Raw genomic sequence first — 13797 nt, 5'->3', positions numbered from 1 at the left:
CACCTCGTGCACGTTTCAACATAATAGCAATCCTAGCACCGCTAGATATTAATCACCACTACCCAATATATCGGGATTATTGGGTTGCGAAAAACCCGCACCATTTGATAAGTCAAAGTAGTGCATAATCAATACCGCATGCTCAATGCTAACATATGTGGATTAAGAAATAACATTTTATCAAGACCTAGTCTTTCAGTAGATAGCATAAAGACACGTCTTGCTGTTAGATCCGTTCAGTGCTAAACCACACCAATGTCAAATTATTTCATTAAGACTTAGAAATATGCGGACTGATATTGCAACCTTTCACGATAGGTAGCCAAAGCCTATCTAGATTGTGAAATTCTTCTTTTTCTTTTGCAAAGCATTGCATAGATCTGAACGTGTTACCTTAAAGTGGACGACGCCCACAACCGGTCTACTAAGCAAAAGACTTAGACTTTGTTTACTTCTTATGAATTTAAATGTTTGTAAAACATCTTATAAATGCACAAGCAAACACAATGTAATAATAACAGTGATTCTATTCGTGCGAGACTGCTCGAATAATACTGAATCGGGTTAAAAGTGGATTGTAGAGTTTTACGTATACAAGCAAGATTCTATTCGCGCGAAACTTGCTCGAAACGTGCTTTTCAGTATACCAAACCTAACACATAATAATTCAAAATAGAAACAAAATGAATTACTCTCTCAGTCCCTAATAATTCGTCACCATTTGATCGGACACGGGTTTTAAGAAATGTAATTGAAAGTGGGTTGAAAAAGTTGATAGCATGTGGATCCTACTTTTATATATTAGTTTTATAATAAAATGTGAGTGCAAATGAATTAGTGAAATATAGGGTCCACTGTCAAAAATGGTAAAAGTGAAAGGTGACAAAATTTTAGGGACGTACGAAAATACTTCATATTTTTAGGGTTGAAAAAGTTGATAGCATATGGGTCCTACTTTTATATATTAGTGAAATATAGGGTTGAAAAAGTTAATAGCATGTGGGTTCTACTTTTATATATTAGTTTTATAATAAAATGTGAGTGCAAATGAATTAGTGAAATATAGGGTCCACTGTAAAAAATGGTAAAAGTGAAAGGTGACAAATTTTTAGGGACGTACGAAAATAGAAATATGTGACAAATTCTTAGGGACGGGGGGAGTATTATTAGATAATTTAGATTAATCAAACCAGAATACTTATCACCCAAGAAATTTAAAGCAAATCCAGAAATGCCGCCGCACATCACAACGAAGCAGGCAAAGCAGGTAGTTGGAAGAAGACGACAATGGCACGACTAGTAAATACACTGAAATAATATATATTTATATATTTATATGTATATTTAATTATATCTATAATCAAATTACTAAAATTAGTATGTGTAGTTATAATTGAGTTGATTTGGATTTATTCTACTTGGATATTGTTATATACTCCCTTCGTTCCACTTTAGGAGGTCTGGTTGAATTCGGCATAAATTTTAAGAAATATAACGGAAAGTTGGTGAAAAAAGATAGTGGAATGTGGGTCCTACTTTTATATATTGGTTTTATAATAAAATGTGAGTGGAAAAAGGTGAGTGGAATGTGGGGCCTATTACCAATTATGAAATATTCTAAACGGGACTCCTAAAGTGGGACGGAGGGAGTAGTACTCTACAACTTTGGATCCTATTCCCTCCGTCCCAATAAATATGAAACATTTGCTTTTGGCACGAGATTTTATGTAGTGTTGTTTTGTATGTTAAAGAGAGAGAGTAAAGTAAGAGATAGAGAAAAGTAAAGATAAAATTATTTTTATTTTAGGAAAGGTTTCATTTTTAATTTGGACAATCTAAAAAGAAAAACGCTTCTCTTTTAATGGAACAGAGGGAGTATTTCTATTTTTTTTATGCTTCTCAAAATATTATATTTATGAATATTATCATGTATTGAATTTTATTTGGGTAAAAGCGAATTTATTAATTGTGAAAAAGCTTTTACTTGGGTATTCATTTGCTCATGTCGGCTTAATCTAATATGTGACATATGAAAGTTAGGACAGCATAAGTTTTGTCACGACCACAACTCCCTAGTGCTAGTGAGTGTAGCTATTTCGCGATTAATATAGGTTCATCAAACATAAATTAAGCATAAAAGAGACAATTCAACTCGATGAAATAGTTTGGAAGGCAAATGGGTACATAGTCAAAAGAAAGTCAGGACGTCAAGACTAAATTAATACATTCCTAGAACATAGGTTTTACTGCAGCGGAAGGGTCCAAGACAAAATAGTATGTATGAAGACATACTACTTTGGGCTACCTAACTACTTATTAAATGATCATTCCCAACTCCTTCGCCTCCTCGTACACGTTCAACCTGCACATTAGGAAATGAAACATGCAGAGCTGAGTACTTGATATACTCAGTGGGCACATTGCCGAAACATAATTTTTCTTAAAAGTTTTGTCAGCCAGTTGAGTGAACACGAGGTTTTAATTTAAAAGGCCCGAGTCACTAAAATTTCTTTTGTTCGTAAAGTTGATTGCGCAATCACATAACATATATTCCATATCTGAAACGTATGTGAACGGGGAATGTGGCCACAGTCCACGACGGTCACTGGACCGGCCAACTTAAAAGCTAGCACACGATCCCCATGTGTGTACACTAGTCCGAGTAGGGTTTGCGGCCCTACTGGGACCCGAATTCGATTAAACATAATTTGGCATAGCGAAACAAATAGGTAATCCATAAAACATAAAATGGCATGACAAAACATAAATAGCATAATTTTCACATAATCATGCTAAAAGGCAAGTTCACATTTAGAAAGAAATGCCCACCTCAGACTTAGGTCTCTTTCAGAAATTTCCTTGACTTAGTCTTAAACAACGTGCGAAGACGTCCCTTTAGAAAATAAGGTAATACCTTAATTAGACCTTAAGAAGTCAAATAGACTGAAACATGAATGCATCCTAAGTGCGTGCTCATTTTACTCTTTTTCTAAATTTCTCTAGAGGAAGCTCTAGGGTCCATGAACATTAATTAAATCGGGAGATTTAATCCTTCGGAAAGTTTGATAAATTTCTGGCTTAACTAAAAAAAAACACCTTAATCTCCATACATTCATTATTCATGAAGTTAGATAAATCCGGATATTAATTTATCGTCTCGGAAATTCCTTAGCGAACCATCACTTATTCCTAATTAATTGATCAATTAATTTGGGCCAGATTCTTACTTAGTTAAATCTTCAAGCGGCCCAAGAAATAAGAATGGCAGCCCACTTTCCAAATTAAATCCTTAGCCCAAGAATTGAATTAAAAGGCCCAGGGTTAATAATATTTGGCCCAAGTACCAAATTAAGGGAAAGGCCTTACAATAGTTTTGGCCATTTCTTTCTTTAATGATCCTAGGCCCAAGTTAATATTTAAATCAGTGGCCCGAAAGGAAAAGCCCAACCTTATACTCCCATCTCCATCGTCTCTTCTCTCATTTCCAACTCACCAAATCCCCAAATTGAAAAGGAAGAACCCTAGATTCCCAAAATTGGAAAAGACGGCACATACTCCGGTCACCGCCGGCGCCTCTCCACTCTCCTCTCCTTACTGTGGTCTCGCCGCTGCTGCCTTCGCTGGTGTGCGAACTCGAGGGAGTCAGCTTACACTTCTCCGTCCAGCCCTCTCAACTCCGCAACGCACCACCATCGCCGCCCTTGGCTTTGCACCACTCCCGTCCCTGTCGCCTTCTCTTCGCGGCGGTAGGAAACTCGTGGGCGAGCAGCATCGCTGTATACGCCGCCTCCGTGAGCCACGCCGCTTCGTCGGGAGGTAGCTAAGTCCTTACTCTCTCTCTTAGTTCTTATACAGTTAGCTAAAAGTTGGATTTTTAGAAGATTCATGGTATTAGAGTTGAAGAGATTATGGTTTGAGGCTTGAAAGTATGACATTTTCGGAAATTTGCATACTATGTTTTGAGTTTTATGGGTACAAGTTATGCTTGTGCTTTATGTTCTGTACGTGATAAGGTTATTTCCCATATGATCATGTTGTGATGTTCTACTCAGTCTCTTACTCTCGGTTGTGATTTGTGGGGGAGAAAGAATGAAATTTTGAAGTGGTGAGTGGGGAAGGGAAACAGATATTGAAGGGGAAATCAAATATATAAGCTGTTGCTACAATTTGTTGAGATGTGGCAGAAATCAGATCAGCATTCTTTGGCTCTTTATTCACACTGATTGGGTATTTGTGGGGCAGTACATATGTTGTACTCGCGAATCAATAAATGGGCTGATACTATTGTGCAGCGAATCCCCTCTTTGCAGCTCCTCAGTGTGCTTTGGACTTAATTTGTTTTGGTGGCATTTGGAGTACGAGTACTTGGGTAGTAACTCTCTTTTGTTTGATTGTGCTAGGTATACATAGAGTAATGCAGGGGCTGTTGGGGTGTGGAAGGGAGTGCAGAGCAGAGTTTGCTCATTTAGAAAGGCAAAGGTCTTTTGTTTATAAAGTAGTGTTGCCTATCCCCCTTTACTTGGCAAAACTAGGACTTGAGTATTAATTTGTATTGTATTCACATGGCAGGTTATCCATTTGTGAGGAATACAGCTGCTGCTCAGTGAGAGGAGAGCTGATTTCTTTTGCAAGAAGTGCACCTAGAAGTGGGCTGTAACTTAGTTGCTATGCCATATGTATGCAACATTAAATTCTATGTATTTTTACCTCCTGGTTTAGTAGATGTAGACATATTCATTCTTTCATTTGTAAAAGTTCCAAGGCCTCGGTTCATTGGCGTACCCATGTAAAAATCCATGACATTCCATCTCATACAATTTCAATAACTATATATTCTCCTTTGCATCGTGTGATACTCCACATCTTTTGCCACTTTGAAAAAAAAAAAAAACACTCCAATCAATCTAGTAATTTGAAAACGTGAGATAACATTTTGTTAAATGGTTGACATTCTTTTGATAATAAATTAAATAATGAGTAAGTGATTGTGGGGGCGTCACAAGTTTTATACTATTAATTTATATTCTAAAAATAAATATATTGAGATGAACATATGATAATATGGTGTCGTGTAGGACATTAATTAAAAATGAATATCATATTTACAGAAGAAATACGTTAGATGAAATGCCATATTATTTAATTGTGTTATAAATATTTTTCTAAGTATATTATGGTTCAATGAAATACGATTATTTAAAATAATTTATTTTGATGACAAGATTTTGATATTCACCATGAAATGTAAAATTGTTAAACTATTTATTTATTCAAATGATATGTTTTTTTCCCTCTTTGATCTTTAGTCGCATCTTTTATGTGTATATATTATTATACTTAACTCATACTCGATCATTAGTTGCACATTTCTTTTTTGTCATTTGTTTTATTTAATTTTATTCCACTCATATTAGAAATTAAAACTGTATAAAACCGTTTGCCGAATATGAAATGTTTCATTTAAAGTAGGTTCAGAGAAGTACATTTCTTTTTTTTGTTATTGTTTATAATATTTTTAATTATTTATAATATTATGAATACTTATTTTAATTAACACATATTCTTAAATATAATCATCATTATATTCTCTTTATCCTCTTTTGTTTTTATTCCACTTATTTTAAAATTTCTCTTTATTATTTGAAAGTCTTATATCCCGTGCATAGCACGGGTGATAATACTATCTAATAAAAAACTAGGTAATAGAATTGAAACTTTTCGTTTTCTCTATTTTTTGCTTAACACAGTTAAGCCAGCTTATTTTCTGGGCTGAGACTATATTTAACTTATTCAAATCAATCAAAAGGGTAATCGTCTTGTATAGGCGGTATTCAATCATTTGGAATACTTTAATTATTTATATAAAATTTTATTATTTGAAGGTGATCTTGCTATAGTACTATCACGTTCTACGTATAAGTGTATTTCACCTGTTTTAAATATAAATGAAAGTAGTGGTTTAATATCGTGGATTATGAAACCAAGTTACATTCCTCTTAAATTTATCAGGGGTTGAATCGGTCATCACAAGAATAATATGGCCAAACATTAGGATACATTCGGGGAAACCTAATCTTGGAAGTAGATTTCAGTTTTTAGTAAGTTTCATTTTTTTTAATAAATTAAGCTTCGATCCACGTTCATAATATTCTAACTATTTTTTTTCTCTCGTTTCCAGTTTTCTACTACATGGAGTATTAATTTGCATTAAATTGTCGATTCTCTCTCTTAATATTACATGTACAAATCAATACAATACACATTTCAATATCATATTTTTGACTAATGATGATACATGACTTAAAAATTCGACCACTAAAGACATTTAAATTCGTCCTAGTTTAAAAGTCACATTTAAAATCTACTATATTTGGACATAAAATTTAACCTTATTATTAATCAAATTTATACTTAAATGTCATTACTTTCATAAATATAAAACAAAGCAAAATTCTAAACATACAAAAAGTTTAAAGGGTCTCAATTTCCACTATCGCACTTCAATTATTACACACTCCAACAACCACTGCCTCACTTCATTTATTACACACTCCACCAATTTCTTAAAATCTGTGTCATAACTAAATCTTACTCTTAAACTGAGAATAGGCATTTTGAGAATAACATCAATTTGAATGCGTAATTGATAAAATACGAGAGAGATAAAAAAAAATGATAAAGTATTTTTAATAGAAAATAAGACTCACAAATTATTTACTAAAAGCGAACTATTATTATAAAATTTATCAAAATAAGAAGAGTATTTAATTTTATGAGATTTATGGAGTATTTGGCTAATTGTATGCCCCGAGCACTTGCCTATATTACGTGTTCCCTGTCAAATTGAAATGCTACTCTTCATATATTTTTTCCCTCTTATTTTGGCCCTAGCTTATTTTTAAATTATCTTTTTTTTTTCTTTTGGAATATAATTACTTTATTAAAGTATAGGGTCATTTCATAATAATTAAATTGGTGTTGTAGTAACATTCTTCTTTTCGATGGTACTATAGGCCTTTATTTAATTAGAAAGTGGGGTAATTTCGTAAGTTGGTTAGACTATTTGTTCATCACTATAAAATCTTGTTTCAATAGTGTGTGTGTGTTAGTCTACTAAGGCAGCGTTCGGTTGGTGCGACTGAATACTATGTTAAATTTAATCCTATGTTCGGTAAGTAAAATTGGAGGATTAATTAATCCATGACATTATCTCGGATGGTTAGTCTCCCGACTGTGTGTCGGAGCCTCACCCCTGCGATAAAATAATATGAGGGAAGATTAACCTCTAGTTCCATTTTTGCCCTTTATTCTCTCCTTCGTCAACCACAGACCTAAATTTTGCCCTCACACAAACGCTGCTATTTTATCGAATTCGATGCCTAGAAAATTGGCGATTTTCGTCGAAGAGGACAATCAGGTGATGGAGTGGCAGAGTTCATTGTTTGATTGCCAACCAAATCGGGGGGGGGGGGGGGGGGGGAGATTTGATTGGAATAAGTGAGGGTTCTCCAATCAAATCAGCGGCGCGACAACGTGATGGAATTAACTAGGGTTTCGTTTTTGCGAATATATGGTGAAGGATTTGGGGATGGCGGTGGTGCTGCTGCCCGACGCTGCGCTGTCGAAGCAGCTATTTGCTGGTATGGTGGCGAACGAAGAAGGAAAGATGGGCGTAGGGGGATGTTGCAGTGATAGAGAGGATCAAAGCTTGGGGTGTTGATCAAATGGATGTTGTTGGAAACTTCGTCTTCTGTGGTGCCGGCGGAGGTGGCGATTGAGTGGAGAGGTGGTGGCTGTAAAATTAAATTGAGAATAGAGGGGTATGAAGGGCATATAAGTAAATATAGTAAGTAATATTATAAATTAAATATATTTTAAAATTATATTACTATAAAATTGTCGGCCAACCAAACACGTTTTCTATGTCTAATTAATCTTGGTCTATCCCATATTCAATCTTAGTACTATTTAGTCTAATAAAGCGAACATGACCTAATTATACGGTTAATGTTGGAAGCCAAATGTTTCAAATTTGACCCACTATAATAAAATCTTAATAGATTTCTACTTACTAGCACAAGAATCACGACATATTTATCAATTAATTATGAATCATGATTATACACCTAATCATATTGCTAGATCTAGAAAAGGAAAGTATTTTTATTAATTGAATGAATACTGCACAATTTAAATAGAAGGGCATACATTTAAAGGAAAGTCATTTTCAAAACTCAATTCTATTAATTTCACAAATCTTAATTATCTCTCTTGTGAACCCATGAAGGTGGACCTAATCTTACAATTCATTGCTGATTTTAGTATTTGAAAATGCAAACACATCTCTTACAAATGTCAAACACAGTATTATTGATTTGTTTGTACACCTAATTATATGTACGTTTAGTCAGATGGATTAATTATTACTAGTAAAAAATTAGTGCTCCATGTCGTCCTTGATAACGAGCGCAGGTTAGCGTGCACATTCCGTGCTCACTAACTTTCGTGTCATGGCTTGGCGCCATCTTCTACGAACAAAGTGGTGCTCGCTAAATTCCATGTTTCGTTTAACAAAGTTTGCCAACACAACAAGTGTTTGCTAATGTGCTCGCCATATTCCTCGCAAAACTGTGAGCACACGTAGTACTCGCAGATCGGTGCTCAATAAATTAAATACCCATTTTCATATATGTATGTCAATCAACCATACAATATAGCCTTGATCACCTCTCTTTTAATCAATCAACGTAAGTACTAGTAATAAGTACTCACATTTCAATAGCAAATCCTTTGACAAATCTCAAATTAAAGAAAGTACATGAATTAAAAGTTTGATTAATTGGGACTTGAAATGAACCTAATTTTCATGAATATATAAATTATCACAATAGCACAATCGAGAAACCACGGAACTTCATCCTCGGACAAGACAAAACCCCAATTATTCGAGATAAATTATAGTAATATCCACCACACCATCATTATAATATCGATCCTAATAAATCTAGATAAAAATGACAAGTAAAACAAATAAACATATACTCCATATAAAGAATCATTGAGCCTCATCTCTCTTCCCCATTGTGGAATGAGGATCACCAAATACAAGAGGAGGAGATGAGTCTTCTCGGCCGCAACGTGGCATATCCGGCGGTGGCGGCAGCATCTTCTCATGCGGGAGTTTCCCATCCTTGACAATAAACACCATTTCCATCCCCCAACTCAGGTGCCGCTCGAAATGACAATGCATGTACCACACTCCTGCAACATATTACACACGAGCTCATCTCAAAAGACCAGTCAATTAATAATAATAATAATAATATAAAAAAAAAAGCATTTAGTGTATAAACCCCACATCTATTCTTGCATACCTGGATTGTTCGCCTTAAATCTTATAGCGGTCCATCCATTTCTTGGCACCGCGATGGTTTCCATCAATGGCGGGTCGACAAGGTTATAGTTGGGCGGATCCCGGGACTTGTTGAAGTTCCCTAACCCGGAACCGACAACGTAGAAGCTGTATCCGTGTAAATGCATGGGATGATCAACGCCATCGCCGAAGTTGGTCCCTTGGAAAATCACTTCCACCGTCGTGTTATACTCCAACATACGAACCGCTGTTCCGAACGCGGATGCTCTCTTCTCCGGATCGTCTTGCGCGTAGTTGAAAGATGTTGGCGGGAAGTCGGGGAAATCAGTAGTGTAAACTCCATTAATCTGCTTGTAATAAGCTGTGAGAATGTCGACGTTACTCGGAAGCAAAAATGTCAAATTGTTGACGCTCGCGTGCACCCTGAAGGGTGCGAAGCAAGAAGGTTCGGTACAGGGAAACACGTTCACTGAGAGAGTGTAGAAGAAGGTTTCGTCGACTTCCTTAGGGACGTCCACGTTGTTGCCTAGGCTCTTTAGTTGCTCTGTGAAGCCGATCGTTGCAGCCGAGTCATTGACTTCGGGGAAGGATGGAAGCAGCGGTGATGGAGGCGGAGTGTAGTTTCCGACATACTCGATTATTCCAGTGGCAGGGATTTTCTTCACGAATTTCCTGACAGTGGCGTACACTCTGGCCGCCATGTAGTAATGGCTTGGTGGCTGGTTGGCTTCTAGAAGCAAATCTATGGTTTGGCCTGGCGAAATCGCTACATAATCTGTATGTAGTGGTTTCGTGTAGGCGCCATCAATGCCCACTACGGTGAAGTTGTGGTTGCCGATTTTGAAGAACATTTGGGTTTCCATCACATTGCTAATTAATCTGATTAGGTACCTTTTCCCATATTCCACTTGCAATTTGTATGTATCTGCACCAAAAATGAATAAATTAATTGTTTAAATTAATTTTTACTATTACAGATCAACTTGGTTTGAACTCGTGACAATAAATTTAACCTTGTTTGGAGCATGGATAAAAATCGCCGGGTTGGCCGTTGATGAGGACAGCATCGGATGCTTGGGGATTTAGTCCATGGGCCAGGAATTCCTTGTACACTGTTTCAACCTTAGCATTCCACCACTCTCCTGCAATATATAAGTGTGATTATCTCAACAAATTGAATTTACATACAAATATTGAGATACTATACCAATGATTATGGGAACATGAGCATGAGGCTTGGGGAAAGGATAAGTCTCCCTCGCCGGAGGTAGGATGACAATTGCGCCGTGGACGGTATTTCTCGACCAATCGCTATGAGCGTGCCACCACAATGTGCCTTCCTCGTCGGAGAGGATCATCTGTTGGGTAAAGTTTTTGCCGGGTTGAATTGGGCACTGGGTCACATAATCGGTTCCATCCGACCATGGATATCTCGGCATTTTTACTCCATGCCTATATATAATCAATTACTACCATTCATATATAATTTCACTAATGCTCTTTACCGTATTTATGAACATTATGAGATACATTTACCAGTGGATGGTTATATTTTTATCGGAATGATTAACAATATCGACTGTGACAAGATCTCCCCTCCGGGCATATATGGTTGGCCCCGGGAATTGTCCGTTTACGGTGAGCAATGGCTTTTTGGTGCATAGCCTTGTGTGATCAGAACTTACCACCTGAAACAAGTTCAAATTTAGACCAATTTATCTCTAATGAAATGCTGAAAAAATAAGAAAATCAATCTTTTTATATACTTACTTCAAATCTTAAGCTTCGAACTGAAGCATTAGCTTGCTTTATGCAGCATCCAAGCACAACACCTAAGAAGCACAGAATGAAAACCTTCATATCTACAAAATTTATTTTGAGCTTTTAGTAGTTGTAAGTTGATATTGGATCCTTCATTTTATATAAGTTTGATTGCATCAAATAAAGAGCGGCTCTTGACTTTTTCTCAGTTGCTCATATAGAAACACGCGAGTCACGCTAGTACTCTAATAATTACTGCATTAGTTGCTCATATAGAAACACGTGAGTCACGCTAGTACTCTAATCATTACTCCATTAGTTAATAGTAGTATAATAAAGCCAACCATTAAGAAGTGGGAGGACACCATTTTCCTAATAATATTACTACAAGATTTTCCTAATTGAAGTTACAAATACAGACAGTAGTATTTATTTGAATATTTTATAGTTGGCCACTTGGCCTCACTAATTAATTTGTGTTAGCATGATTGATTTCGTAATCTTACATTGTTGCAAAAACAACAGGGGGAAAAGACCATGAAGAAAAAGAATTTGATAAGAAATTGATAGGAAAAATGTTTATGTGCTAGGTCGATGTAATATAATCGACGAAAATGTTCAGAGTTAAATGTAGCCAAAAAAGAAAATATCCCATTTAAGCTGCAACATCCAATTTAAATTGACAATACGTCTAATTTAAATTGAAGAAGAACCAGAATTACTAAGGGAGTACTATTGCTTCCATCCCACGATTGCATGTGCGACCATGACAAGAGCAGGGATCTGGATCCCCTGCTGTGCTCAAAGCCACAGCAGGGGTGCTGTTCCAAACAAGCAATTATTTTATACTCCCTCTGTCCCATTAGAAATGCAACATTTTCCTTTTTGGGTTGTCCCACTAAAAATGAAACGTTTCCTAAAATGGAAACATCACTCTGTCTACTTCTCTCTCTCCTACTTTACTCTCTCTTCATCAACTCACAAAACAACACTACATAAAATCTCGTGCCGGAAACCAAATGTTCCATATTTATTGGGACGGAGGGAGTATTAAACAAAATTAATATTTTAACATCATTTTTTATGAATAAAATATGTGTGTATTAGAGCACAGCACCCCCTGATGTGGCTTTTAGCACAGCAGGGGATCCAAACCCCAAGAGCAGAGTAATTTTTGGTGTCGACAAGCATTAAAGAAAATGACAAAATTAAGACATTTTTTCACTAAGGGAGTACTATTGCCTCTAGGGGTGGCAAATCGTGCGTGTTGTGTCGTTATCGTGTCGACACGACACGATAACAACAAAGACGAAAACGACACGTTAAGAAAACTCCAAACACGAACATGAACACGACCCGCCACCCTCAGACACGAACACGACACAAACCCATTAACGACACGAACCACTTCGGGTCAACACGATACGATAACAACACATATATTATGACACAACACGATAACAACACTATAATAATAATATTATAATATATTAATATTATTTCTAATATGAAAAATTTAATTTTAATTTTAAACTTTAAAATTTTAAAATTTTTAAAATAAATAAAAATAAAATTAATGTTATATATATTTAACGTGTAACACGAACATGACACGAAATAATATTATAGTATACTTAATGTGTAACACGAACATGACGCGAAATTTTCGTGTCGTTATCGTGTCGGCACGATAACGACACGAACTCAATAAGCTTTGACACAAACACATTAATTTCGTGCGGGTTCGTATCGTGTTATCGTGTCGTGCCAAAAATTGCCAGTCCTCCCAAGATTTAAAATCCTTCTTTGATTCGGTGCAATTTTAAATAAATGTGAAGAAAAATGAATGGAAAAAATTAGTGGAATGTTGATCCCGAATTTTATATAATGTAGTACTAATTTTAATATAACACACGACATTGATATGATAAACAACAAAAATACTACTGGAAAAGGAGCAATCGAAGTAGAATACTGAACGAAGAATAGACATGAAGAAGAGAAGGAAAACAATATGATCAGGAATAAATAAATAAGTAAAGTAAAACACAAATACACTTCCTAAAATTAAGAGGCCGTTATCTAAAAAGGCAACAACAATATGCTGAACTACTGAAACTAACGAAGACTCTTACCTTGAATTAAGTTCTAAAAATTGAATCTATCTCTAAGGCTTTACTACACTACAATAAAAAAAACTATTAAAGACAATTTTAATGCAATTAAGTACGTTAGTTTGCCCTTAATTTAAGTAATTTTTTTTTGCATCTTAAATTATTATTATTTAAAAATAAAAATTGACGTAAGTAATTACGTCTCAGTTTTTTTATCCTTAAAAGATAGTATTAAGTTTTTTTAGTGTAATAACAAGCTCTGGATGACAACAATTAAATTAACAACAGTTTATAAACTAAATAAATAGATTATATGGATCTGCAGATTGATATAATAGAGAACCCACCAAAACAACTCATAGAATTAGTTTTCGTAAAAGAAAAAAAAAAGCAAAAGAGTCATTAATCGACCGATTCAATATTTAGAGTAACCATCTTTCAAAAAAAATATAAATATAAAAATAATAAAGGTGCCAAAATAAAAAAGAAAGAAAAAAGAGTGGCATTTCAAAAATGGGGTATTTCATGTAAATTAAACTTTTCATATGG

At 35.3% G+C, this 13797-nt stretch overlaps 1 protein-coding gene and 1 long non-coding RNA gene across 2 annotated transcripts; one reads left to right on the top strand and one right to left on the bottom strand.

Annotated features, from left to right (window-relative positions):
• The first annotated feature begins 3489 nt into the window (after positions 1–3489).
• Positions 3490–4848, top strand: LOC125221783. The gene is made up of 3 exons (XR_007176429.1): positions 3490–3816; positions 4401–4479; positions 4570–4848. It is a non-coding gene; the product is annotated as an uncharacterized LOC125221783 (long non-coding RNA).
• Positions 4849–8852: 4004 nt separating this feature from the next.
• On the bottom strand, positions 8853–11255 carry LOC125221782 (laccase-14-like). Its single transcript, XM_048124032.1, has 6 exons — positions 11144–11255; positions 10910–11061; positions 10581–10825; positions 10387–10515; positions 9375–10298; positions 8853–9261 (listed from the first exon to the last, which is right to left on the bottom strand). The coding sequence occupies exons 1-6, from the start codon at positions 11231–11233 to the stop codon at positions 9056–9058; spliced, it is 1746 nt and encodes a 581-aa protein (XP_047979989.1). The 5' UTR covers positions 11234–11255; the 3' UTR covers positions 8853–9055.
• Between the last annotated feature and the right edge of the window lie 2542 nt (positions 11256–13797).

This window comes from Salvia hispanica, chromosome 4, assembly GCF_023119035.1.
Source record: "Salvia hispanica cultivar TCC Black 2014 chromosome 4, UniMelb_Shisp_WGS_1.0, whole genome shotgun sequence".
NCBI lineage: Eukaryota > Viridiplantae > Streptophyta > Magnoliopsida > Lamiales > Lamiaceae > Salvia > Salvia hispanica.
Note: the sequence above shows the minus strand (reverse complement) of the source record. Positions and strands in the feature narration are given on the sequence as shown.

What these genes read in the sequence shown, in the direction of transcription:
- LOC125221782 (XM_048124032.1), bottom strand. Translation starts at nt 11,233, where the DNA reads ATGAAGGTTTTCATTCTGTGCTTCTTAGGTGTTGTGCTTGGATGCTGC. An exon ending in TTCGAAGCTTAAGATTTGAA is followed by an intron (nt 11,062 to 11,143) that starts GTAAGTATATAA and finishes AACTTGTTTCAG; the next exon opens with GTGGTAAGTTCTGATCACAC. An exon ending in TTATCCATGCTCCAAACAAG is followed by an intron (nt 10,299 to 10,386) that starts GTTAAATTTATT and finishes TTTTTGGTGCAG; the next exon opens with ATACATACAAATTGCAAGTG.